Raw genomic sequence first — 24,929 nt, forward strand, 5'->3', positions numbered from 1 at the left:
TCTGCAAGAAAACCAAGTATATACAAGCATTTAGCAGTGCTAAGTAATCTCTGGGAGCTGACCGGTCTCTCCATGCCAAGGTGAATTACATAAATTCATTTTACTTTCTTACCCTCATCACTAAATTGTAGGTTTCTTCCTTACATGACAAATCAATGCCTAAATTGGGGTTTTATTCTGAAATGTAATCTTCACAGTTTCAGGTAACAAATAGTGTGGCTTTGTATTTTAAACTACAAGAGAATTGTATGTGATGCTGTATTAAGGAGCTAACTTGAACAAAGGATTTTGGAGCATCCTTACAATGAAAAGGGCTAAAGTAATTGTAAATAGCTTATGGACCTGGGATCTGCTGTACTGTGCCTCCCTGTTTGTGCTGGAAATCAATGCTGGAGAAGTAAAGTTGCATGAATGGACACTGCTTATGAGCTCAGAAGCAGAGAACTCGGTGGAAAGCAGGAAAGAGGCTCTGTAAGGTGATGCTTGGGCAAAACCAAGCTCAAGAATGGAGCAAAACCCCAGGGTTTTTAGACTCCATCTATTATAATGACAGTCTAATTCATCTTTAAATCCAGTATAGTATTCTAAGGCTATGCCATAATAGCTAATTTGCTTGTAAATGGAGGTTGGTAACGCTTTATGTGCAACTTCCTGCATCTAGGCAGTGATTTTCATCTCCATTTATGAAGAAATTCTATGTAAAGAAAGCCATGAACTGAAAGCTCCTCCTCCCTCTTTCTCAAATCCATTGAATATTAAATTGGTTTGAAGATATGTATGTTTTGAAGCACACAATTTATCCTTCCCCTGTCACTGCAATTTTAAGATGCTTTTATTGGCGTTCTAGACACAGAAAAAATCAGGTTTGCTTTAGCTTTTGGAATGATTTGATCAATGTTCATTTCTGGTACACATGGGAAAACTAGTTTTTCCCTATAAATAAAGGATTTAAAATGAAATACAGGGATCATTTTCAACCCATTAAAAACCATATATATACATACACGTATTGATTTAGATCATCTTTTCCCATCTGTGTAAGACCCAGATTCTCCCAAGTCAGAAAAATAGTATTGTGTGAAATACTGGCACTAGCGCAGCAGGATAGATAGAATTAGCAGCTCATTAATGCAATGTCAGTTGAAAAATGCTTGCTCTCTCTCCAAAAAAAGAAAACATGTAAGCAAACAAACAGCAAAACAAAATAACCCTGCCAGTTGTCATGGAAAATGCTGCCGCTTTGTGACTAGAAATGCTTCTGCTTTCTCTAGAAGAGTACTTGTGTCTAAAAGTCATAACCCTGGGAGATACATTTCACAACAACATTTCCAACCACTCTGATCTGTATAGGGATGGATGGGGATGACAAAGCTGTTGCTCTATTGTTTTTATCCTGAAAAGCAAAAAGAAGTGTCTGTCTGTAGGTATTCAGGCGTTTACCACGCGGTCTTTACATTTAGTTACATTCAGTTTCCAAATGCAACCAAATAATATGCAGCATGTAAAGGCTCATCTTGCTTTCCGTAGTGAAGGTGTAGGGCTAGAAAGCTGTCCAAACTGCTCTGGGCAGGCTGTTAGTTCGTACCCTTCCCAAGCATAGTTTCCTTTATTCGTCATCATTGAGCCAGGGAACAGGAGCAATGTGAGGTCCAAAGGGCCAGGTAGAAATGCAGTAGTTGATCCTGTCCTGAGTCACTCTACTTTAAAAACTTGGTGACTCAGTGGGAACAGTGTTTTGAATTGTGCTACCTAATGTTGCTGTTTTTCCACGGCCTACCGCATGGTTCATTTTCTTGTCCTCGCTGTTGTGCTGCTGTTAGCTTACAGCATGGCTATGAGACAGTGTCTTCTTTAGAGGGCAAGGGTATGCCATCTCTCTAGTTCTGATATTCATTCATCAAGTTCAATGTTTTGAGTCCATCTTTGACCAATGACAGATAAATTTTCCTCTTTTTCTTTTGCTCAAAAATCAGGTATTCAGTGGACACAATGGTTTGATGAATAATCCAGCAAATCTGTTTAATCTTTTTCTGCATACAGATCAACAGGCAATTTACAGAGGATTTGTTCATTTAAATTCTGTCAAAAGACTTAGGAAAAATAAGTGTCATCTGCTTTATTGTATAATTGAAGATGTATTGTTATTTAACTAATTATATATGAAGCAAAATGCTTCTTCACTAGTAGCATACTAGCTGTGCAGAAAAACAAATGTCATTTACATTCACCTAAGGCTCTCCAGGATATTTTGTTTGTCTTTCTCATTTTATGATCCCACTGCGGTTTTACTGGAGCCACTGTATGCTCACAGGAGTGCATCGCACGCAGGGTGATATTCTGAGACAGTAACCCAAGTTTCGGTAGTCACGTACATTGCTTATGTGTTGTGGAGGGAAACAGCTAATTTGAGTATATTTTAAATTCAATATTTCATTTTTGGTAACTCCAAAGCTTGAAGAAGTTTCAGGCTTTGCATGCTGCTAGATTTGCTTATTCTCCTTCGCTACTGCGAAAGCTGCTCTACGGAAACAAGTTGAAACAAGGATGATGCACCTAAATGGCTGAAGGCATGAATAAAACTGCAAGCTTTCGTGGGGCGCTGAGCCCCCAGGGATGTGGGGAGCAGCGGATTTCCAGTGAGGATGGTATGTTTAGGCAAGCCTCTCCAAATGAGGACCAAGCTGCCAGTCCTAGATGTTAACAACTAATCCTGGATTACAAGAGATTATGATTGTCAACATGAAAAAATGCATGAGAAAAGGTACTCAAGATAAGAAAAAATTTTGTCAGTGGCAGGATCCTACTTAGCCTCATTGATTTGTGTGGGGACGCTTTCTGGTCAGGAGACCCAGTAGAATATTGTAGCAATTGGACTGGTACGCAGCGATACACAAAGTCTGATTTACTGCTGATGAGCAGATTTTAAACAGTAACAACTAGATATTTGCACTAATTTTAATTCATGTGCTGTAATCGCCCTCTTCTATAGTATGAGGGCATTTTCCATATAGTTGCATTAAGCAGCAGGAACTGAATTGATGAAACTGTTGTCATGTTCCTCTGAAAGTAAAACTAAACTTCACCAGCAACAAAAGAGGGGTTGTGGAGGAGAACACTCTACCCAAGAGATCCCGACGTGGTGCTGGTTTACTGATGAAGTGAGTCAAAAAGTTATAGAAAATCTGTGTCAGAATTTTCTCCCAGGTTAGGTCAGTTTAGGAAGCAGAAGGTACCAAACAGTTACCAGATTAGGGGCTTTTAGAACTTTCCCCCCTTTTTGTGGTAATTAAAAACATTTTAAAACAAGAGACCAAGCATGGCCCCTGTTCTGGAGCTGAGCAGAGCCAGCCTTCAGGGCTGAAAGCAGGCCTTGAAATTCAAAATATAAGTGAAGGTTCTTGGAGATGGAGCTGCTGCAGACACTGTCCCCTTGCAGGAAACCAGGCAGGTTCACAGGGAGGAGTTTGGGATGTTTCTGAGGTTGTGGAGCAAAATGTAACCATATTAGTGCTTTTCATGAAATGTTATTTCTAATAACAACATTAACTCGCTAAACTTTCTGGTGTTTTATGAGCTACGCTAGTCTGTGGCACCCTCCCAGGCATCTGGGCCCTTTCTGATTTTGCTCCCTCCCCTTGTCCCCCTTTCAGAAGGGCTCCCCAAGAGCTTTGTCGCTTGTCTGGCAGAATCGGGGCAAAATGACTTTTCCAGACCTAGTGACAACTAATGCTTTAAGGAGCAGCTGGCAGGAGGTACAAGTAGTTGGCATGCCATTCCTTTTTCACAGTCACTGAGCATATTGTTCCCAAAATTTTATTCATCCATGCTGGCTCAAGGCCTAGGGAGATACAGCTCCAAAGCAGGGTATCATCGCAGAGTTATATTCAGGAGAGCGAGGGCTGGGGGAAGAGGAGGAGGAGGAGGCATGAAGAGGAAGAAGAGTCTCTTTGCATCACTGCGAAGGATTTGAATGTAGAAAATAAAATCCTACATAGCCTAAGATATAAACTTGTCTTTAAAAAAAGCTTCACTGTTTGAAAAATGCATCTCTACCTTGTTTAATAGCAATCTATTTAAGACCTATTTCTATTTCTACATGTACTTCAGACCACACATTATATATTCTGCATTCAGCATTTCTTGATTTAATTTTATAGATGTTTTTAGGAAATCTGTTTCTTAATGATAAATAATTTGTCTTGGGGTTTCTATTGATAAGTATCTTTCAAATTTCACAGTAGAATCATAGTAAGGTAGTTCAGCAGTTCAGAGCCTCAACAAGATAAAGAAGAAAAGACAAAATTTGGTTTAACTCCTGCTTTTTTAGGTATGATGCTGGGTGAAATGCCAAGCCCAGACAGACTGTCTAGGTTATTAAAATGGTTGTTTCATACGATTTGGAGGAAAGAGAAATATCACCAGATGACATGCTGGTTGTGAGGTATTCTATCTGCTTTACATCTCAGTTTGGAAATTCCTTCTTTGGGAGAGGAGGGGGAGAATTTATTTTAGGAAACCTGTATTTCCCTAAGTCTCTGCTCTTTCTCATCATTGCCTGTGGTTGTCACAGATTTGAAACGCTGCCCCATGGTGAAGAAGGCACTAAATAAAAACTGATAGTCCCCCGTGATGGTACCTGAGGAATTTATCAAGTTTGATTATCTGATCTGGGCTGCAGGATGAGGGCAGAAGATGGGTCTGAACTCGTGGCAGCGAGGAGTCCCGTGGGCTTTCCGCTCCCTGCAGCTACCAGGCCGTGTGCTTTATTTTACAGGTCTAGTCACTAAGTTCTCTGCTTTGGATGTAGCTTAGGAGTGATATGTTTTCATTAATGGCTCTGCCTTACCCATTATATTTTTCCCAGATGGTGATCTGTTTGGGAGCTGGATACTACAGTGGATTTCACACTAATTATAAACCAGCCTGTTATTGCAGAGCTGGCTCTGTTCCTGAGCCTGACGAGTTTCTACTTTTAAAAAAGTCTGAATCTGTATAAAATTATCATCATAAAACAAAAAAGGAAGGAGCAAATATCAGCGCAACCAAAAGAAAAGGCATCTGAGACAGTCTGCGCTTCCTGTCCCTGAATTTGCTTTTAAAACCATGGGGTGTTTGCTGAGGGTGTTTGCATGACTGGTTCGGTTTCTTAAAGGCGTCATTCCTAGCACAGACAGTTTCACATTCGTATTTCAGTGGATAGATGGAAAGAAGATAAACATGAAATAGAGAAAAATGGAGAAAACATCAAAACAAACAGTTTGGAGGGGAGAAGAGGGAATTTTTTACCGTATTAGTTTTGGTGAGAGGATTTTTTGTCATATGTATAATAATTATAACAACTACATTGTATGCATTTATTTTTAAGGGATCAATTAATTTAAAAGTTTTAATTTATTGCATTGCTCCAAAGACTTCCTGGGTCATGCACACAATTGCTAGCTTTTAAAATCCAGGTCTTTTCTAGATGCCCTGAATTTTTACACATTTGTAAAAGTATTTTCTTACGTATGACATCTTTTTAATGCTGTGATCCTTGCATCTTTCTAGAAGAGTATTTCAGTTTTATTTTAAGCATAAGGAGACCTGTCTGGCCTCAGCAAGCGCAGAGTGCCGCTGCTTCAATGCGTAGACAAGTTTTATCTTGTCTCTACAGCAGCGCTTCCTCCTGGCTGTTCAATGCTTTTGAGGGATGGTTCCAGATTGTATTCCATATTTTTTACTTATTTCTAGTCCCATGAATCTCAAAAATCTGCATTTCCCTTGCCTTCTGGCCAGGGTTTTCCCTGAGCTTGGCTTTCCCCTGGAGAAGCCAGTTGATTCAGGAACTGTTTCACACGCTGTTGCCCCTGGCTAAAGTTACCCTGAAAAGAAGAAACGTGGAGCTAAGTCTCTTGGCTCACTGCTCTTAATGGGTGGTCAGGAGTAAGCTCAGCTTGCTCTAAGGGAAAAATAAATTGTAAGGTAGTGCTGCAGGGTCTTCTGGGACACGGGTGGGTGGGCATAAGAGTGCCCGTCCTAAGGACATGAATATTTTGGAGGATGCTCCCTGCCTGGCATCCCAGAGATACAGCGTGTGGAGGGTACTGCTGGGTGGGGACTCCCCTGAGCACCGTTGCTGGTGAGGTTCCAGAGGTGACATCTCGCCGGCTTCAGTTTTGCAGGATTGCTCTCCTGTCGCTGTTTGTTTTCTTACATCCCCCAAAGAAGTTTATGAAGCTGGGGCTAGGATCGATCTTTCACAGAATCACTAAGGTTGGAGAAGACCTGTAAGATCATCAAGTCCAACCATCAACCAACACCGCCATGCCCATTAAACCATGTCCCACAATGCCACGTCCACACATTCCTTGAACACCTCCAGTGATGGTGACTCCACCACCTCCCTGGGCAGCCTGTTCCAGTGCTTCACCACTCTCTCCGTAAAGAAATTTTTCCTAATATCCAGCCTGAACCTCCCCTTGGTGCAACTTGAGGCCATTTCCTCTTGTCCTGTCACTCATCACTTGGGAGAAGAGACCAACACCCACCTCTCTGCAACCCCCTTTCAGGTAATTGTAGAGAGCCTTGTTGAGAGCTTTTTTTGAGCTTGTTGAGAACCTTGCAGAGAGCTTTGTTTGAGACAAAGTCATCTTTATTATTTACATAGGGTTTGCTTTTTTTTTCCTTAAAAAAGGGCACCACAGAATCCACTAAACCTTCTTGCTTTTGCTCTCAAATCCTTGCATCGGTTAGGGGAACACTTGTGTATCTTGCATATACGTGTATACATATATATGGGAAACATCAAAAGAAATCCCATAGCTTGCAAACATCTTTGCTGTTGTATAACATAGAAGCAGAAAGTCTCAAAGATTCTGCTTCAGGAGCGGTTGCGGCTTTGCTGGCGTTTCAACTGTTTTCACACAGTACAGGAAATCCTTACCAAACACCTTGTGAGCAAAGCAGGTCCATGTCTTCTGTAAGGAAACCAGCCAGAAAGGTGCTTTCAGTAATATTGTACCCTAGCAAATGGTATTCTAAAAACTGAGGTCTTCTAAAAATCAAGGTCTGATCCCTTTGGCAAAGTCTTCCCCTATTTGTTAATGGAAATTAGAGTCAGTGAAGTTGTGATATAATATTTACAGGGTAGGAAAAGCCACCTTATTCAAATGTGTTCTGTCTTTCTGGATAGAGTCAGAATTTTTACATGAATATATATTGCACAGTTTTGGCATTAATCTGAAGCTTTATTTGAATTACTTGATCTTTCTGAGTCTAGAAAAAATAAGTTGGAAACCTTGAGATCAGTTTGTAACCTTGGTGCTTCAAAGGCTTGCTGTAAATACAATGGGAACAGTGTTCTGCTGTGGTGTTTCAACACTTTTCAGTTATTTTGGGGAAGGTGACAAGCAAAAAAGAATTGTCTAAATGTTTAAAAGTGTTTTGAAGTATACGGTATAGGCTTGGTTCTTCACATAATAAAAACCTATTTTGGATTCAGTGTGAGAATAGCTTAACTTCTGCCCCCAAAAATCCAATTTTTCATACATGTATCTCCTGGGGAATCTTACAAACTTCAGTTTGCAAAAGTTAATTAAGACTTCAGTGTTATAATACCATCACAAGGGCTCCTGCTGTCATGTCTTTGCAAAGGTTATAGCATTAACAGGGTATGAAAGCAGATTAACTAGTAATCCAAGGTGTATACCGAATTGCCCCCTTAAAGTAACAAGCTCAAATAATCAAGCACTTAATTTAGTTAAGAACAGGACTATGCAATTCCAAAAGTACTTCAGAAGTAGATTTTGACCAATTCAGAAGGCAAAGACGTCTTGCACAGAATTAACCTTGGGCAAACTTAAAAACCTGTAAGAAAAACGTATAATATAAATAATTTCTTTTCCTCACTCTTCCTAACCAGAAACAGAAAAGCACATGGTTGTTTTTTGCAGAGAACAAGCAGTTCAGGATCTTGGCCAGTAAAAGCAGAGCAGGACTTCCGTCCTTCATGGAGGAAAAATGACAATTCAAAAGGGAACGCAGATTTGTAGGCATTGCTTTCTGAAGAACACGGGCAGCTGATGAATTTTGTACAGAAGAGCGTGCTTGGGAAAACAAGAATCTCTTTGAAGTTCTTTCTTATTGCTGCAATTTGAGAAACTGGGGTAGCTCAGACTGCATCACTCACTGATACCTTTGTGTATGACTCAGACAATACAATTTTAAGAGACTTTTGCAGATTAGGGACATTTTTTTAACTTGCAAAATTGTTTCACTACTAAATGGCTGGTAAATTCACACAGTTTAAAAATATACACCGAGTTCAGTTTTTCAGTTTAGATTTGTGGTTCATCTTTCTTTTTGGAGCACTCGAGCATCACTGCAGCTACAGCACTGCATCTTGTGATGGCCCTTGACTAGCCTCTAGGCTAGGCTATTTGCATATTAATCCCCAAATATGATGAGTGGTGTTTGAAATCTGGGGTAGTGATCCTACCAAACTACATAAAAGAAGGGTTCAACTCAAGTCCAATCACCAATGGCTACGTAATTAAAAACCCAACTGGACACAAAAGCCTGATGTAGTACGGCATGCATGTTTGTGGTCCAGCCCTTAGGAGGACACAAAACGCTCGGCTTTCAGTTTTATTGAAATGAGGTGGTTCCTGCCTGGCCCTGTAAGACGATGTGTCCATTGTGGGGGGTGTTCTTTCCCACGTATGAATTGGGAGGGTGCAGAAGTATGAAAACAAGTAGCGCATGTTTTCACAGTGTGTCCTTATTTTCCCCTTGTGGTGACTTCGTGGGCATTTTATTCCTTGGGTCACAATGCATTTGATTTTCAGCAGTGAGTGAATGTTATGCTGGTTTCTTACATGTATGCAAAAGCAAATTCTGTGTGGTGGTTTGCCACTTCCTCTCAAGGTGGCAAACAAGCTTTTTATTCCCAATCAAGCTCTTTCAGTGCTGGATGAAGAATGTAATATACGGGAAATTAGTTCAACTGAAAAGCAAAGTTCTGCCAAGGGGAAAATTTTCACGCTGAAAGTCTGTCACAAAATATGAGTTATTACGATGGGTGAATTTACAAATTGCTGTCAATCCGGTGCTGAATGATGTTAATATGGCTGTTTAGGGCAGTGCGTATTTAATTATTAACTGTTACGATACAATGCCATTATTTCTTCCGGATCTATATACTTTTATTTAGCGTGTGTCTGCTATTGGGATTTTCAGGCAGCTATGTCAATGCAAAGCCTTCTCCTTTGAATGTGGAGCTGAAGAATTTTGTCTTTGTCAAATTTGCCAGGAGACCATGCTACTACTACTGCTACAAAAAAAAACAAAAACCAAAACCAACCAACCAAACATATAAACCAGTTATCAGTTTCTTGTGGGTAAAACATTACAGAGCAATGTATGAAGAATAGTTAAAGTAACTTTAACGCTCTTCAAAACACATCTGTCTGTGGGATAGAATGATATTGGTGTTGAGTTGAATTCCAGAATGAGAGCACCAAGGTGAAATCTTGGATTGAATTTCTTTCAAGGTAATACACTGAGAACTCAGTGCAATTCAATGCAATTAACTTCAGACCATGGATATGGGGTGGAGGGCACATTGTCTTCTGGAAGTGCCATGGGATCTTCAAGATTTTGAATTGCAGTTTTACTTCTCACCCACGGGATAGCCCTGTCAGGCTCACATTGACAGTCCGGAGTTTTGATTTTTTTTTTCAACATGACCAAAGAACACCAATGTCAATACCAGCCTTTTACTCTCTTCCCTTTCATGCCTGATTTTCTTAGGTTGTGGAATTTCAGATAATGTATAAAATTATAGATTTTTTCAATATCACAGTCCAGGGAGCTTGACCTGTGTGCTGTAGTAGTTCAGACTCTTGGCAGCAAGTTCCCTGTATTTGTGCTTTAAATAAAAACTGCAATTTCTCATCACTCTTTCTGACTCTGGAGCGGTGGAAACAATCTGTTCTCACTGAGAAACACTGAAGCTATGTGGAACTGGAGCAAATATAAATATGGATTTCTGTTATAAATCTGTGGAAAATTTTGAGAGAAAATTATTTTTGAGGAAAGCCAAGTTTGTTAGATGGCCAGAATGCCGGCACTTCTGAATCAATGAAAGGACAATGTTTTGGAAAAGAGGGTACATGGTTCAATGATGAATAAGAAGCAACAGTCAGAAATTAAAACCTATGCATACTAATCAGGAACTAGAAAAAGTAGGTATATTAGAATTGGTATAAACTCATTAAGGAATTTAAGACCTTCAGGGAGCAAATCTATGGCTAGAAAAGCTATAGGACTCCATAGAATTGAAGGATGTCTCTAAGGTGGTAAGTAGAGTACCAAGATCCCTACCCGAGGGTAGACCAGGTCCACTGCAGTGCCTGGCTGCTGAGTGCTTCTGGCCCGTGGCTGGTGTTCGTGGAGCCACCTGCGTGTTACTCGCCAGAGCTCCTGAGTGTCCCTCCACGGCCCAGTCCAGGTCAGAGCAACGACTCTGTAGAGATGATGTAACCATTGCTAATGACAGGATTGCTTATAAGAAGTATTCTGTCCTTAGAACACGCAGGTTAGTGAGGCAATACAGGAGAGCAGAGAAAGCAAGAAACACTACTGTGGCACATCTTAGGATAGGTACCTCTTGTTTTAGCACTGCGTAATTTCCTTCTGTTGACATAATTTGTACAAATTTTTCAGTTGAATAAGTCTTCTCCTCTGTAGCTGAACAAAGAGCCTGTGGGAAATAGTTTTATTGATTCAATGCCCAAACTGGGGTAAGTATAAAGACAGGAAATTTGGGATTGAACCGACATTTTCAACAAAATTTTAAAAATCCTTCTTCTTCCCTTATATTTCATTCCGAGTCCCTCTCATTTTTTTCCTATTTCAAGTGCTGATTAGTTTATATATTTTTTGAAAACCATTGAAAATTAGCCTAAATACAAAAAAGTTTAAAACATATACCTTTTTTCTTTTTGAAATTACTGAACTGAAATATTATCAGCCCCTTCAAAGTTTTCATGTCTGGTTTTGACTGAAGGCATTAGTGGAATTTACCCAAGTGTCACAAAGACACTATGTATAGCTACAGTGTCAGGAAGGGCTGACAGGACTCTTGGAGGTCCAAACAGGTGAAGCCAGAGTAGATGCACTTACCTCTGACTATTACTCTAGTGAGACAATAGTATAATGTTACATACAGAGCTGACGTAGACATGTTTAAAATGGTCCTGAAAAACTGGTGAGGTTGTTCAAAGTGCCAGAAAGATTATTCATGGACCGCGCAGGTCATAAGTAATGCGGGAGCTGCTTTAAAAATGATGTCGGCGTTAAAAATCATATGTAAACAATATTTTGTTTTGTCTTCTGCTATGGACTGCCTTGAAGTGCTCAGAGTCCCCGTGCTGCAAACGTAGGCTTTTCACAGCATGAACAGGATTTGGTGCATGTATTTCACCAGCGGTTCTGATGACTGAACTAGCTTGCTCATTAACTGCTGAACAGCTCATTAATTTTTCAATGAACTTTTTTTCCTTGCCTTCTAGGTTTATGATGAATGTGACTTGGGAAGGTAAAGATTTGTCCTTCACAGCAGATGGTTATCAGGCACACCCCAGGCTGGTGGTGATAGTACTGAACAATGACCGCGAATGGGAAAAGGTGAGCATTACCTCTGGGGAAAGGATGTGAGAGGGAGATAGGAGAGACTTGATAGAACCCTATTAATGACAGGTAGACAAATTAACGTCATGGATGTCAGTGATGATATTCTGCTGTAACAGGTTTGTCACAACAGTTCAGAAAAGATAATTTTACCTTATTCTGAGTAGGTCTAAGGAGTTTTAACAGGGAAAGCAATATATCAGTGAAGATAAGCCATGTGGATTTTGGAAAATTTCTGTGAAACACACCTTGCATTTCTTAAAATTCAGTAAGTATGCTAGTCATGCAAAACCACAGAGAGTAGTCCTAGATTATGCTATGCATTTCTTTATGTTCATTTGATGCAAATTTAATTCTCTGGATAAATTTGATCCTATCCAAATATGTCAGTCTGAATCATTGGAGGAATCTTTTGCTCAGTAACCATTATGAAAATTTCTTACCCTATTTTAAAATTCCTCAGTAGCCTGCATATCATATATAATGTTCTGGAAAAAATATTATACTACTTGGGGAATATTAGTATGAGGCACCAAAGGTGAAAATGGTTAGCGAGGCAGCCAACAATGCTTATGGTATAATAATTTCATACATTTTGTACCTTGAAACTTCTCTAAAGAGACCATTGAAAGGACAAGGGGAGATAGGTTTGATGTTTTTGAAAAATGAGCTAACAGCAGCAAAGAAATGCTGGATATATGAACTGACATTATTTCCAAGAAATAACTCGAGCCTGTTTTAACCTTCAGGTGACTCCCCTATCAGAGAATGGAAGATTTGGTGCAGGTTTTGCTGTGTCTACCTGTGCATGTTGTACGGCAGCAGTGCATGCTCTATCTGCTGCGCTGGGCTACCAGACTCTCTGTAGGCTGATGCTTACGTGGTCTGTGCACAGTTTCCATCTGGTAAATCCCTTCCTGCCCTTTGTCACGTTTGAGGGGCTTCTAGGAGGAAGAAGAGAGTGACTGAAGGGAGGCTCCTGCCCAGAAAAACATTTATGCATCTGCTCCTAGCCTCCCCTTTGCTTTAGAGCCCTTTTGGTAGCAGGCCAGATGAGTTACTTCGGTAGAGATAGCCTGCTCCTAGCTGCGTCTGCTTCTCTATCTTAGGGCTGTGGGAAGGGGGCCAGGTTTAATTATGTCAGAGGGGAGAAGTGAAAGGCGGCCAAGAACAGGCTGTCACCACCAGAATTATTCTTCTGACCACAAGCTGATCCCTGCCTCTGTGGATGAAGACAAATAAACTGACTAATCAATTATCCTGGCAAGCTGCATGTAGCTCTTGGCTATCTCGGAGCACCCCACATTTATATCAGCAGAGCATCGCTGTGCACTTCAGAAATAATAGGACAGTTCCTCTGACTTAGAGACATGAGAAGGCCCCTGCCTCGCCCCGCCCCCCCCCAGTTTATTTGAACATCTCTCTAGTGTTGTCTTGACATTCTTTCCAAGTTGGATTTCTCGCCCCATATCTCTTAGCCAGTTTCTTTTTCCTTGTTCCTTTCTCCTTGCGCTGTTTTGCTCAATTTCAGAACTGTCAAAGTAACTCATCTGAGATCTAACATTTCCTGCTCTGAGTTTCCAGGCAGGCACATGCTTTTACTTCCAATTACAGTATTGCAATGAGTATCACAGAATTATTTTATTGAAGTCTCATTAAATATCCTCAATCTTGTATGGAAAACATCAAGTCCTAGAATCTAATTAAATGATTTACTCATGTGAAAAACTGACAATGCAACAGCCTGCTAATCCTTGTAATGTAACTAATGTACATAGAAATTATGAGTAGCTACTTTATTATTCATGTAACAGAGAGTAATTGTGGTTTATGCAAAGTTTTTTTTTTACCCTGTATTCTCCTGAAAATACAAGATTTAATATTAAAACCCAATTTTCTTTGGTTTTAGTATAATAATCTGCTTTTACTTAAGTACAATTTTTCCTTGCTCTCAAAATTGATATACTTGACTCGAGACTTGAGGTTATAGAAAATCCATTCAACCATAGTTGAAGAGCATACATCTTACCCCTAGGAAAATAAGTTGCTTTTCCTTTATAAATGACTCAGTACCAAAACTTTGAAGTGGTAACTTCACATGTAAATGGGGTTGACTGAGGAATTTGTCTCATATCAGATTCTGAAAAAAGCTGGTTGGATGATAATAGTTTGAAGACTGAAAATCACTTTTGGGCATGTTCAGCAGGCATCCAGCAAGATATTTTGACAGATCCTAAAGCAGCTTCTCAAACTTCTGACATCAACATTCATATTCTTTCTGCTAATCTTGACAGGCAAAGGGGCTGCTCTTCTCAGGCAAGAGATTTTTAAGAAGACAAGCTTAATGTGCTTGTTTCAGTGAAACTTGATAAATTTGCCAGAGTTAACAGTGTTGCCCAAATATCACCAAGGCACTGCAGGAACACTGTGCTACTGCTAAAAAATGCTCAGAGATCCAGCAGTACCGGCTGCAACTCCCCCATTAAGCTTATCTCAATGAGGTCTGACCTGGGTCTCTCACCCAGCCCGTTAACTTCACTGGGTTGCAAACATCACACTCTGTTAGTCTTTCCTTTTTTTTAATGTGGAAATAAAACAAATCAATTCAATATTAAAACCGCAAAATTAGGCGGTTTCATTAGCTGTGCATATCATATATGTTAAGTAAGGTAGGGAGGACTGTATAGCATTTAAAGATGCGTGTATTCTGTGTGTGAAGATGAATTCTAGGGTAAAACCAATTTTTACTGGTGCTCCCAGATAGATACAGACAAAATTACCATGGTGGTCTGTATTCTGTGTGAATTTGCGAGACATAAGTGTCCTACATTTTTGTATCCAATGAATTTTTACAAGAAGCAAGAGTAACAGGTACTACATGGCATAATTGCCAGTTAAATGCCACTGCAAAAACCGTTACTTACATCCAGGTTTATTCTAAATGTAACAAATAATCTTCAACTTCCTATTAATGCAGGATTTAATGTGGAACTTGATTTTGCTCTGACCAACTAGTATATGCCAGACTTATAAGCTCTGTGGGAGGTTGTACACATTTGTATCTAAGTAGGAATGAGTGGGCAGAGCATGCGTGATTCCTGCCTGGAATAAATGAACCAAGGTCTTCGCAGAGAGCTCCATCTGGCTACTAAAATCCACTGCCATGTAGCCAAGAAAAGGCAGCTATCATATCTAATGGTATAGCTGAAATTTCACTGGACAAGAGCTGAAAATCCTAATACTCAGCCAGATTTCTGACAGAGCTTTTTGTCAGAGTACTGTGACAATAAAAAGTCACTGAGATGGTGCAGGGTAGTTTCTTGCGAAATCTCAATAGATTTCAGAGCAGGCATCGTGGCAGCTGAAGGATCCTGATGCCTTACGATACACATTCCCTAGAAGTTGTGAAGAAATGCACGTATTTTGACTAGAACAGATGAAATCGCATGATTTAATCATCCATTTGCTGGTATATCTTTTGTCAGGAGCTCTGCGGCCTAACATGATCTATTATCTTTGCCCGTAGCAGAAACAGCATGCTCTTTAACATCTGTTGGGTTGTCATTTTCTTTGTTCCATCCTTGTTGCTTAGTGTATTTAGTCTTCCTGTAAATATGCCTATCCTGACACTTACTGTCGAGTGAAAATTGCATATTGTTTCTGTATCAGTGAGCTTTTACTTAGCCTAAAGGCCTTTCCTTTGACCTTTACTGTACTGAGTTGTTTGAATTGCCCCAATTATTATGCAGCATTTCTTAAACCCTATATTCTCCGGGAGGATGGTTCCCTCCTCTCTGCTGCTGTAAAGGAACTGCAGCTACCATGGAAAGCGGTGGTAAAGTGTGCTTTGCTCCTGCTTTTTACAGCTAATATCAGAGAGGAGATTAAAGAGTAGGAAGACTTTCAGGGCAGCTCTTCCTCTCTGGAGGTAAAGGTATGGCTATATGGACATTTCTGGAGAACTGCGAGATCTTCACTGAGTGCAGAGGTGACAAAAAGTCTTCCCTCACTGGGAGGTGGAGGAAGGGGCTCTCAGTTTGTTTAGCTCTTTTCCTTTCTAATGAGATAATCAACTCACAAAATGGCTTCTCCGGCATGAGGTTGAACTCTTGCACTACATAGAGTTATTTGGGATATTTCCCGGTACCGAAACTGTGCCAGCCACTGAGGATTTGCTGAGTGCTAATTACTAATTCTGTATTGGAAAATGAGGCTACAGGAGGTGGTAGCTTTTCTTTCTCCTCCTGTTTGTTCCTAATCTCCCTGGGCACTGTGTTTTCCTTTGAGCCCTGCTGGTCGCAGTATTGGTGCCTTCCTGTCGGCCTACGGAGCAGCCATGAGGGAAGAGCGGTACATTTGCATACCCCCTATGAGATTTTGCAGCAAATTTTGAAAACTTCAAAGTCTTTAAATGGACGTCTTCAAACCACCCAGGACTCTGAAACACTCCCTATTAATAAGACATGAAAGTGCTCACATCATATTTTGTTATTTAAATGTAGAGTGTCATTGTGAAATACAGACTTTCAGAAGCACAAAGCGACGCAAAGGTTTGCGGCAGAAGGTATACAACAGATGCTGTTTCTGGAGGAAGGATTTTGCTCTTGTGCTTTGTTCTGCAGCTGCCTGTTATTGCTAACCCGACAAACTCAATTTACGTTTTCTAGTTACTGACTTAAAACTTGCCAGAGTAGCGCTTCCTTGTAAGTGGAAAAGTGTGATGAAATAAAAGTAATAAATATTTTTCCTATAAAGCAAGATGAGTTAGATTTGGCATTTGCTCCGCATTATTTTCTTCACAGAAGGGAGACAGCTCAAAAAGTACGTCTGCAATATGTGTGTGTGTTTAATGCAGAAAGAACATCCCTGAAATTTTTTCTCTTTTCAAAGGTTTGGTCAGGTAGTCCTGGGAGTGCATTTGGTAGCCACGTTGTCATGTAACATTTTTTCTTACAAAAGGATGATGACTGTGTATTGCGTACAGTTCCCATCTGCTGGGAAGAGGATGATAGGACCGAAGTATTTGTTTGTTTTCTGTGAGATATGCCGGTGTGAGACTTTCTTTTCCTGCCAGCATTGGCACACAAGGGACAACATACTCTGCTCTTTTTTCTCTCTGCTCAGGATCTGGCCTTGCTCTTTTTCTCTGATTCGATGGTCTCTGTGAGGGTGTGTGATTAGGATTATGCCAATCATCCTCACGCTATTTAGAGACTGCCTTAGGGTGCAGCGGGAGAGGGGTCTCCGTGAGGTACAGCAATGCATAACTTTGCAAGTCGTTTGTCTTTCTTAGGCTAGCTGTATTTTCTAGCTGTTACACAGAAACACACCAAATACTTCATTATCACCCTCCTCGGCTGCAGTCCTCAAAAGATAAATAGGCATGCATAAGGTGGGCAAACCGTGAATGCAGTACAGTGACTTCGTAGGGTGCTTTAGACAGTGGCGGATGAGGTGAGGACCCTATGATTGCTAATTCCCTCTGACATCAAACAAGCTCTTCTGTGCTCTCAGCTATTTTCTGCTTTCCTTCCTGTACCCTGTAGAGATTAAACCAAAGGGAATATTCTGGACTGCATAGGAAGATAGAGAAAATAGGAAAGAATGTACAAGTTCAAAAGATATTCAGTGGTATATGTGCCATTGCAAGTCCGTACTTAAAGCTGAGTTTTGCACTTACAATAGTGAATCAAAGGTTTGGTTCACTATTGAAACTGGTTTTTTAATGAGAGTCCCGGTCTTTTGTCCATAAATAAGGATTTTTATAATTTGGGCCAGGATCTTTCCCAAAAATAATTCTATAGCCTTTTTTTTCAAGTGAGGGCTGTCCTCTGTATTTCTCTGGGATCAAGGCCACATCATTACCAATCTAATTAGGAATGACAGAAATTGATCATAAATCTCTGGATATTTTGTGGCATTTCCACACAGTAGAGTAGAAGTATTTGCACGCAGTTTTTGACAGTTCCATAATGGAGCATGTCTGCATTTTTTGAGCGTTACCCTCAGTTTGAATTTTCTTTTAAAAAAATGTTTGGTTTACAAATTCATATTACTGTGTTTATTACTTTAAAATCTTTCTAAATGCAGTTTTACCTTCCCCATCCATTTCTGAATCTAGCAACGCAGCTATTCCATTTTATCTGCTGAGAATAAGCTCATTCTCACTTTTAATTTCTCTAGTAATATTAATTGGATTCTTAGGAGGTCTAAGCAGGATACCTCTCTGTAGACACACTTTTGCACTCTTTGCACTCTAAGCAAGCTATTCTCTTCTTCTTCTCCATTGCTTGACTTGTTGTAGACTGTAAATAAATGTAGTTAATTGGGTTTAAGGTTGGAGCATAAATCAAATTTTCAGACCTGTCTTTGAACTATTCAGTAGTTTCATCTTTCAGGTTGCATAATCCAGAAGTCCAGACATTCCTCCTGTGCTTTATTTAATGCTCTATTAAGTGGTTGTCATTGCAAAAAAGTCATGTTACCTAAATGAAAAAGAGATTTTACAGAACACATTTTGCAGAAGTAGCTGTATTTTTTCCCATGATCTATGTGTGCCTAGAGGTGCTAAGGAAATGATTCCTCACCACACGAGATTTTGAAACAGCAAATGGTTGCAGGTGAAGATGACTTTGTGTTACACCAAAATGGGGATTGATGGGGATCTTAAATATTCTTAACCTTCCAGGAGAGAGGAAAGGAATAGGTGAGGAAAGAGACGCAGGTAAGCCTGATCAAACTGCCCTGATTCATCTACAGCTAAATTTCCTGTCATTAGGGAGTGGCTATACCAAGTAGAAATGTTTTGTCTTATATTGGCTTCATTTTAAATTCAGGATGGCTGGGCCTGCCACACCAACTCAAATATGTGAGATTCTTCTTGGTGCAGTTGGAACGTGTCTCTGGCTGCCTACTGTTAGTGAGCTGTGCTTTCAGCTGAGTTCCTTGGGGTGGTAGTCTTGCTTCCAGGAGCTAGGGGAAATGATTATCCTGGCCAACACAAGGTTCTGAAATCTTAAAAATGTTTCCATTCTGTTTCAGAGAAAAAAAAGTTAAAAATTCAAATTCTATGAACCAGTAACCCAAACAAAACAATAGATTTGAGTAACTGAAATTCTTTCACCTCACATTTATCTCTACATAGTCTGATAAATTAGCATGTATTTCTAGATAGCAAGTCCGGAACTGTAAGTGCAATATCTTTATAAAAACATATTTATTTCTGTTTAAAAGCTATTTCAAATGCTGGTTTTATGTTTTGAACAGTAAAAAGCCCACTTTCTAAATGGTTGTCTTTCAAGGAGTTAGGACAAAGGAAATTATCTTCAGAAAAGTTCTCTTCTACCCATGTCCCACCCTATCAAAATATAATTTTGGCAACCAGACAGGCCTGTGCAGTATTGTAACTCCCGGTTGTCCTCTGGCTACCCTTTTCCAAGCAGTGATGGCTTGAAGACTGAGGAGATAATAAAAAGCTTCTGAACGGCAAAGAGTTCCCTTGAGATTGATCAAGTACAAGTAGGAAGTTTTAGGCTGCAGATGGAAAGAATAAAATAGTAAATCTTCACTGCAGTGATAACATTTCCACAGTAGAGGTGGTGTGTTTCTAGCCTACATGTGAGTTTGCCACTATTTTATTTTTGTGGACCTGTTAGTCTTTGGTAGACTGGCTATGAAAATTGTTTCTGGTGTCTGCTAATACTATGTAGAGTTACTGTTTACTACAGTTCTGTATTGCAGGTTTGTAGTTTCACCTGCAAATTAATGTGTTCTGGTGTTCAAATCATTTGTCATTAAAATTAGAAAATGTTGCATAAAGAATATCTGTATCACGGATACCAATATTAGTAGGTAAGCATGCTAATTTAAACACAGACCCCTTCCACCTCAAATCTAGATGCTTGGACTTGGTCGGAGGATGCCACGTTTGGTTCATTTCATCAGTAGCTATAATGATCACGAAGTAGCACACTGAAAATGAGTGCTGCACAACACTGGAGGCAATTCAATTTTGAAGCTGTCCACATTGCTAAACTATTTCACTGTAAAATGGTTTATTCAAATATCACCGTTGTCTCCTACGGGAAGCAGCAACTGAACTTTTCATATTCTACTTTTCATATTCTACATATGAACTTTTTCATATTCTACAGTATTTATAATGACCTTCACAGGCGAAACCAGGACTTGGCATGCTTTTTTTAAATCAGATATTTTGCTTTGTTGTCACAGGTAAGCCACTTCAGCAGTCAGTGTTGAATAAGGACTTAACATTTGGGTTTGCACACAAATTCTTACACTTTATAAGCAGACCTCTTTATAATGTTCTGAAATACAATGAGCATGTGTAGTTGTTATAACCTGTTGGGTTTTTTTCCTTAAGCATTTCAAGGTTTTAAAGGCATTCAAAACAGATATTGACTGGATCTGATACTAGATCTGACTTCTATAAGTGACATAAATGCTGATCCTGCACAACACCTACATATGGATTCAATTTCATAAATTCTTTTTATTATGACAGGAACCCGCTCACATTTTAGTTTTCCTTATTCTACAGCTTTTCTGTGTCACTTAAACCCTTCACCCTGTAAAAAAGGGATACTATCAATTGCACAAGGATGTTGAAAGAACTAAATAATATATGAAGATACAAAATATTGTGTAAATAATTAATACCATTCATATTAATAACAATGCTATAACTAGTTCTGCACAAGCTAAAAGGCTTTGAATACAAATATAAAAATCCTCCCATATTTTAACTGTGTGCTTTAATTGTATAAAACTAAATTCTTACCCTCCACTTAAAATAAATGAAAAAGAAAAATGTTTTGATCATTCAAAACTGTAGCAGAATGATAGAAGTGTAACAGGTGATCTCCAGCAGTATAGCTATTTATAAAATAATAATACCAAATAAACATGGAAACTATTCACTTGTGAATCCAGCATCAGAAGCAGAGCAAATCCAGCGCCTGTGATAACCGTTTATTAATTAGAACAAACAAATCCAACAGAAACATTTTCCTAACAAAAGGAGTGACCTACAGGCTCTTTCTAATTACAACCCTTCCTCATTTGCCATTCTTAGCCCACCAGCGAGAATTTTTGGAGCTTTTCTGCCTTTTGCTTTTTTTTTTTTTTAACCATTCCTCATGACATTGATAACCTTCTCTTGTCCTTTTTTTTTTTTTCATTGTGCTGTCTGACACTGTGGGTTACTCATTGTACTGGTGGTAGGAGGGATGACCTGCAATGGACATGTGATTTGTGCACCATATAAAGCCCAGATGAACTCACTGTGATGCCCTGGGACTGCAGCAGTAGACTTCTTTGGACAGAGAAGTAGGGGTGCCCCTAAGATGCAAGGCAAGGTCTTAATTTGTAATTATTTTTTAAAAATAACGTTACAAGGAGTGAATATTGAGATAAATCCATGGAAGGCAACAGATAAAAAATTTTGGACCTAACTTTAGAGATTTGCTCAACACATAACGCTACCATACAGATGCAACTGTCAAAAGAAATTAACATTTCCCCAAATTCAGTCATTTAAAAATATGACTGGTTATATCCTCCTCAGAACAATAAAATGGCAGTTACTCCAGTTGAAGTATGAAAGAGTATCAGGATACCTCTTTTAACAGCATCAAAACAGTTGTTGCATTTTTGATAGGACCAGATGAACTCATGTTGTCGTGGGCAGCTCGTATTCCTTTTGGGTGATGTGACAGCGATGGAAGTGCAGGGGGTGGCTTGCAGAGGGAAGTGCTTCAGGATTAGGCAGGTCTGCCTCCTCCCAGAGTCCTGCATCAAGTGATTTAGAAAGGCAAGTGCTGCCACTGTACCCCTGAACACACAAATGCGGCTGAGCCTCAGTCACCTTTCATTTCTTCTTGCTGGTTGGAATAGGCAGACGGTCGGGCACATTTTCCACTTCTGAAATTCATTGTGTTACTTGGCACGTTTGCTGTTTGACTGAAGTACTGAGCTGGCTGGAAATATCCCCGTTCCAGATGGCCAACTTCATGGTGTACTTAGGGCATAGAAATGAATGACACCGTGTAAGCTAACATAAACCAGCACAGACTCTGCTGGGAATGCGATTATATACCATAACTTGACAATTAAACTATTATTGCAATATAACTGTCTCATACAGAGTTAAATAGATTTGTTTCCCTGTGTATGAAACAGTTTTTCTCACAAAAACTTCATCCATTATGTTTTGATTAAATTTCATACTAAACTGTACATATAAATCCTGTGCTCAGCTCCCATTGATTTAGGTGTGAATTCCTAATTCCCCTGAGATATTTTGAATTTCCTAGTTTAAGTGTATAGAGATTTGGCATCTCTGCCTCCTACATGAAAGTTCAGCAAAACATCTTGACCTGTAAACAGGATGGAAAGGAAACTGCAAAGGGTATGTGTTTATATGCTTCCCTAAATAGGAATGGATATAAAATAATGTTCTTTGGGAATTTTTGTGATTAAAGTCTTTCGAAGACAGAAGGTAGGTGACAGTTTTTTTACAGTTTTTTTTAGGACCTGAGTCTCTGATTGTACTGTTAATTCCCACCATTTTCCTTGCAAAACAAATATTTTAGCAGTCTCATTATTATGTTTTAGTTTGTTTAGCTTAAGCAACTGAAGAATTATTAAAATGCATTAGCTTATAAATTTTGTGGATTGCTAGCTCATTTATATTATCTGTCATCACTACTTGGATAAAACATGCAATTAGATCTATGGATACAAAGTAGTTAAACATAATCTGAGGAAGAAAATGCTAGAGTTTTCAGAATATTTACATCGTATGCCCCTTTCTGGTGTTCTGGAAGTAGAAAGAAATGTAGGTTAATTTAAAAGGGATAATTTATAATAGTAAATAAAATAAAAAGACAATTTTAATGTAAGGTGGGGTGTGCTTTCTTGAATTCCTCCAACAGCTGGCATTAACTAAAACAGAATAAAATACGTTGTCTCTAATAAGAACTAAATCATATACAAAAGAGCTTGTGTTTACTAAAAACGTGGTTTGGCCTGGCTCAGGTGGGATGGAACCCTAGGTAAAGGCTTTCACAATGGCTTTTCAACCTATAAGAGTGGAAGAGTCTTCTCTTTTGAGAAGATACAGAAATGATATTGTGGTACTTTGGTTGTCAGTCTGATGTGTACGTGTATCTGGGGGTTAGTTTTTGGTGGTTTTTTTTTTTTCTTTTCTTTTTTTAAGAACTGTTTTCTTATTCCTGCAAATTGGTCCTGATTATAAATGGGGTATCGGGTTGCTGTTCTGACTGTAATGGAAAGGATGCATGTCAAATTTCAGTGCAGCTATAGCCAGGTGATGGATAGTGTTAACTGATGTCATCCAATCTTTTTAAAACTGTTATCTCTTAAAATAATGTTGTCTTATTTGTCTTTACCACAGTGCATTTTCTCACTTCATGCAATTACTAAAAGGTTCTAAAGTAATTTTGATAACAAAAACCCAAGACAACTGTCTTTGCGATGTAATTTCCTGTACCTGTATCCCAGCACATTTAATATTAGATCTCATTTGTCAAAAACCAAGCAAGCAGATATCATCAGCCTGTATCTTGGCATTTCAGGTGGGGAAATGGGAAAACAACTCACTGAGCCTGAAGTACTCTGTCTGGCCAAGGTACAGCTCTTTCGCAGACAGCGACCCAGATGATAACCATTTGAGTATTGTCACCCTAGAGGAGGCTCCATTTGTCATTGTTGAGGATGTGGATCCTTTGATGGAAAGTTGCCAAAAAAACACCGTGCCATGTCGTAAATTTGTCAAAATTAAGTAAGTAAATACATAGCATTCCTTTTTTTTTTTTCCTGAGTGCAAAATATATTCCCCTATTCTCTCATTAATTCTTTCCTTTGCTTCTTTCATTGTATAGTTGTTTTCCGATACTTAGCTGTTCTTTTCCTCTTGCTTCCTATCTTTGCTTTTCTTTCTGTGTTTCATTTCCTCTTTCTTTTTCCCATTCCCACATGGTATGTTCTTGTTTGCACATATTCCTTTTTAATAAGTTTGAAAGGTTCTGGTTATATACATATAAGTCACATTGAATTAACGACCAGTTAGTGAGTTTATAATAAATTCAAAATCAACTAGAATTGGCCCTTTTCAGTCACATGAAAGAAGATTGTGTTCTCAAATAGGATTCTTTTAATGAGTCCTCTTTGAATTGTTTCCAGTTATGTTGAAATATGCCTGGTTTAATTAGTCTTTAACAATTCGAGAATGTGTCCTATTGAAAATATATGTTCATGCTGAAATTTGGTACAGGATGCACTACTCCAGCATGAAATACCACTGTGACATACCATCTAGAGAAAAGTCCCCTGCTTTGATTGCTCTATAACTGTGGAACAGTCATTAGAAATCAGTGGAAAATTTCTCATTGTGCATTTATCAGTATTGTTTCACCCGTTCTGTGCTTCAGTCTACGTATTTATGAACTGACTATAATAACAACATTTTTTTACTGAGCTGATGATAGGGAATATAATGCATGTTTCTGAAGATTTCCAGAGACAGCTAAATGGTTATGCACATGCTTCCTGCAGTCCAGAGAAACTTCTTTTTTTTGACATAACTGTACTTAGTGAAGTTCTAAACTAGTTTTATTTTAATTTAGAATACTTTCAAAGGCCATAAAATATTGCCTTGGTTTCTGAAGACACTTATACAAAAAGTTCTAGAGGTCATGAAATGGACATTTCAGAAAAAAAATAAGGGGAAAGCCCTCCTCTTTGCACTCAAAGGCAGCCTGAAGTTCACCTTCTCAAATTGCAGAAAAGGTGCAGCATCCATTTTCAATATGGTTAACTGCTGTGCCTTTATATAGCTTACATGTTGGGAAGTTCTCTAATTACTAAATGACATATAGTCTTATGTCTTGAGTAAAAGTAATAAATGTTTAATGTAAGCCTAAGAGAGAGATTAGTAAGAGGACACTGTATGTCTTGATGGAGAAGTGAAGTTCAGTAGGCTGGATACTGCAGCAGAAAGCTGTCATATAAGGTCTACCATTATCTTCTGTTTACCTCTTGTCAAGCAACTGTGTTATGATTAGTAAGAGCTACAAACACTGTATAAAGCATCCTGTGGATTATTTCTCCATCGATTCAGAAAAACGTGGTAACTCACAAGTATGACAAAATGTTTCACGGTATGCTAAATCTTGCTGTTGTGGTGGTTCTGTTTTTCCCAGTAGAAATGTTTATGT

At 39.1% G+C, this 24,929-nt stretch overlaps 1 protein-coding gene across 1 annotated transcript in view; it reads left to right on the forward strand.

Annotated features, from left to right (window-relative positions):
• Window positions 1-24,929, forward strand: part of GRIN2A (glutamate ionotropic receptor NMDA type subunit 2A) — a 180,937-nt gene that overhangs the window by 105,806 nt on the left and 50,202 nt on the right. The window contains exons 4-5 of the mRNA XM_059826317.1: window positions 11,553-11,667; window positions 23,289-23,494. Of these exons, the coding sequence (XP_059682300.1) occupies window positions 11,553-11,667; window positions 23,289-23,494 (321 nt within the window). The remainder of the gene's footprint in view (window positions 1-11,552; window positions 11,668-23,288; window positions 23,495-24,929) is intronic.

Source organism: Gavia stellata, chromosome 18 (assembly GCF_030936135.1).
Source record: "Gavia stellata isolate bGavSte3 chromosome 18, bGavSte3.hap2, whole genome shotgun sequence".
NCBI lineage: Eukaryota > Metazoa > Chordata > Aves > Gaviiformes > Gaviidae > Gavia > Gavia stellata.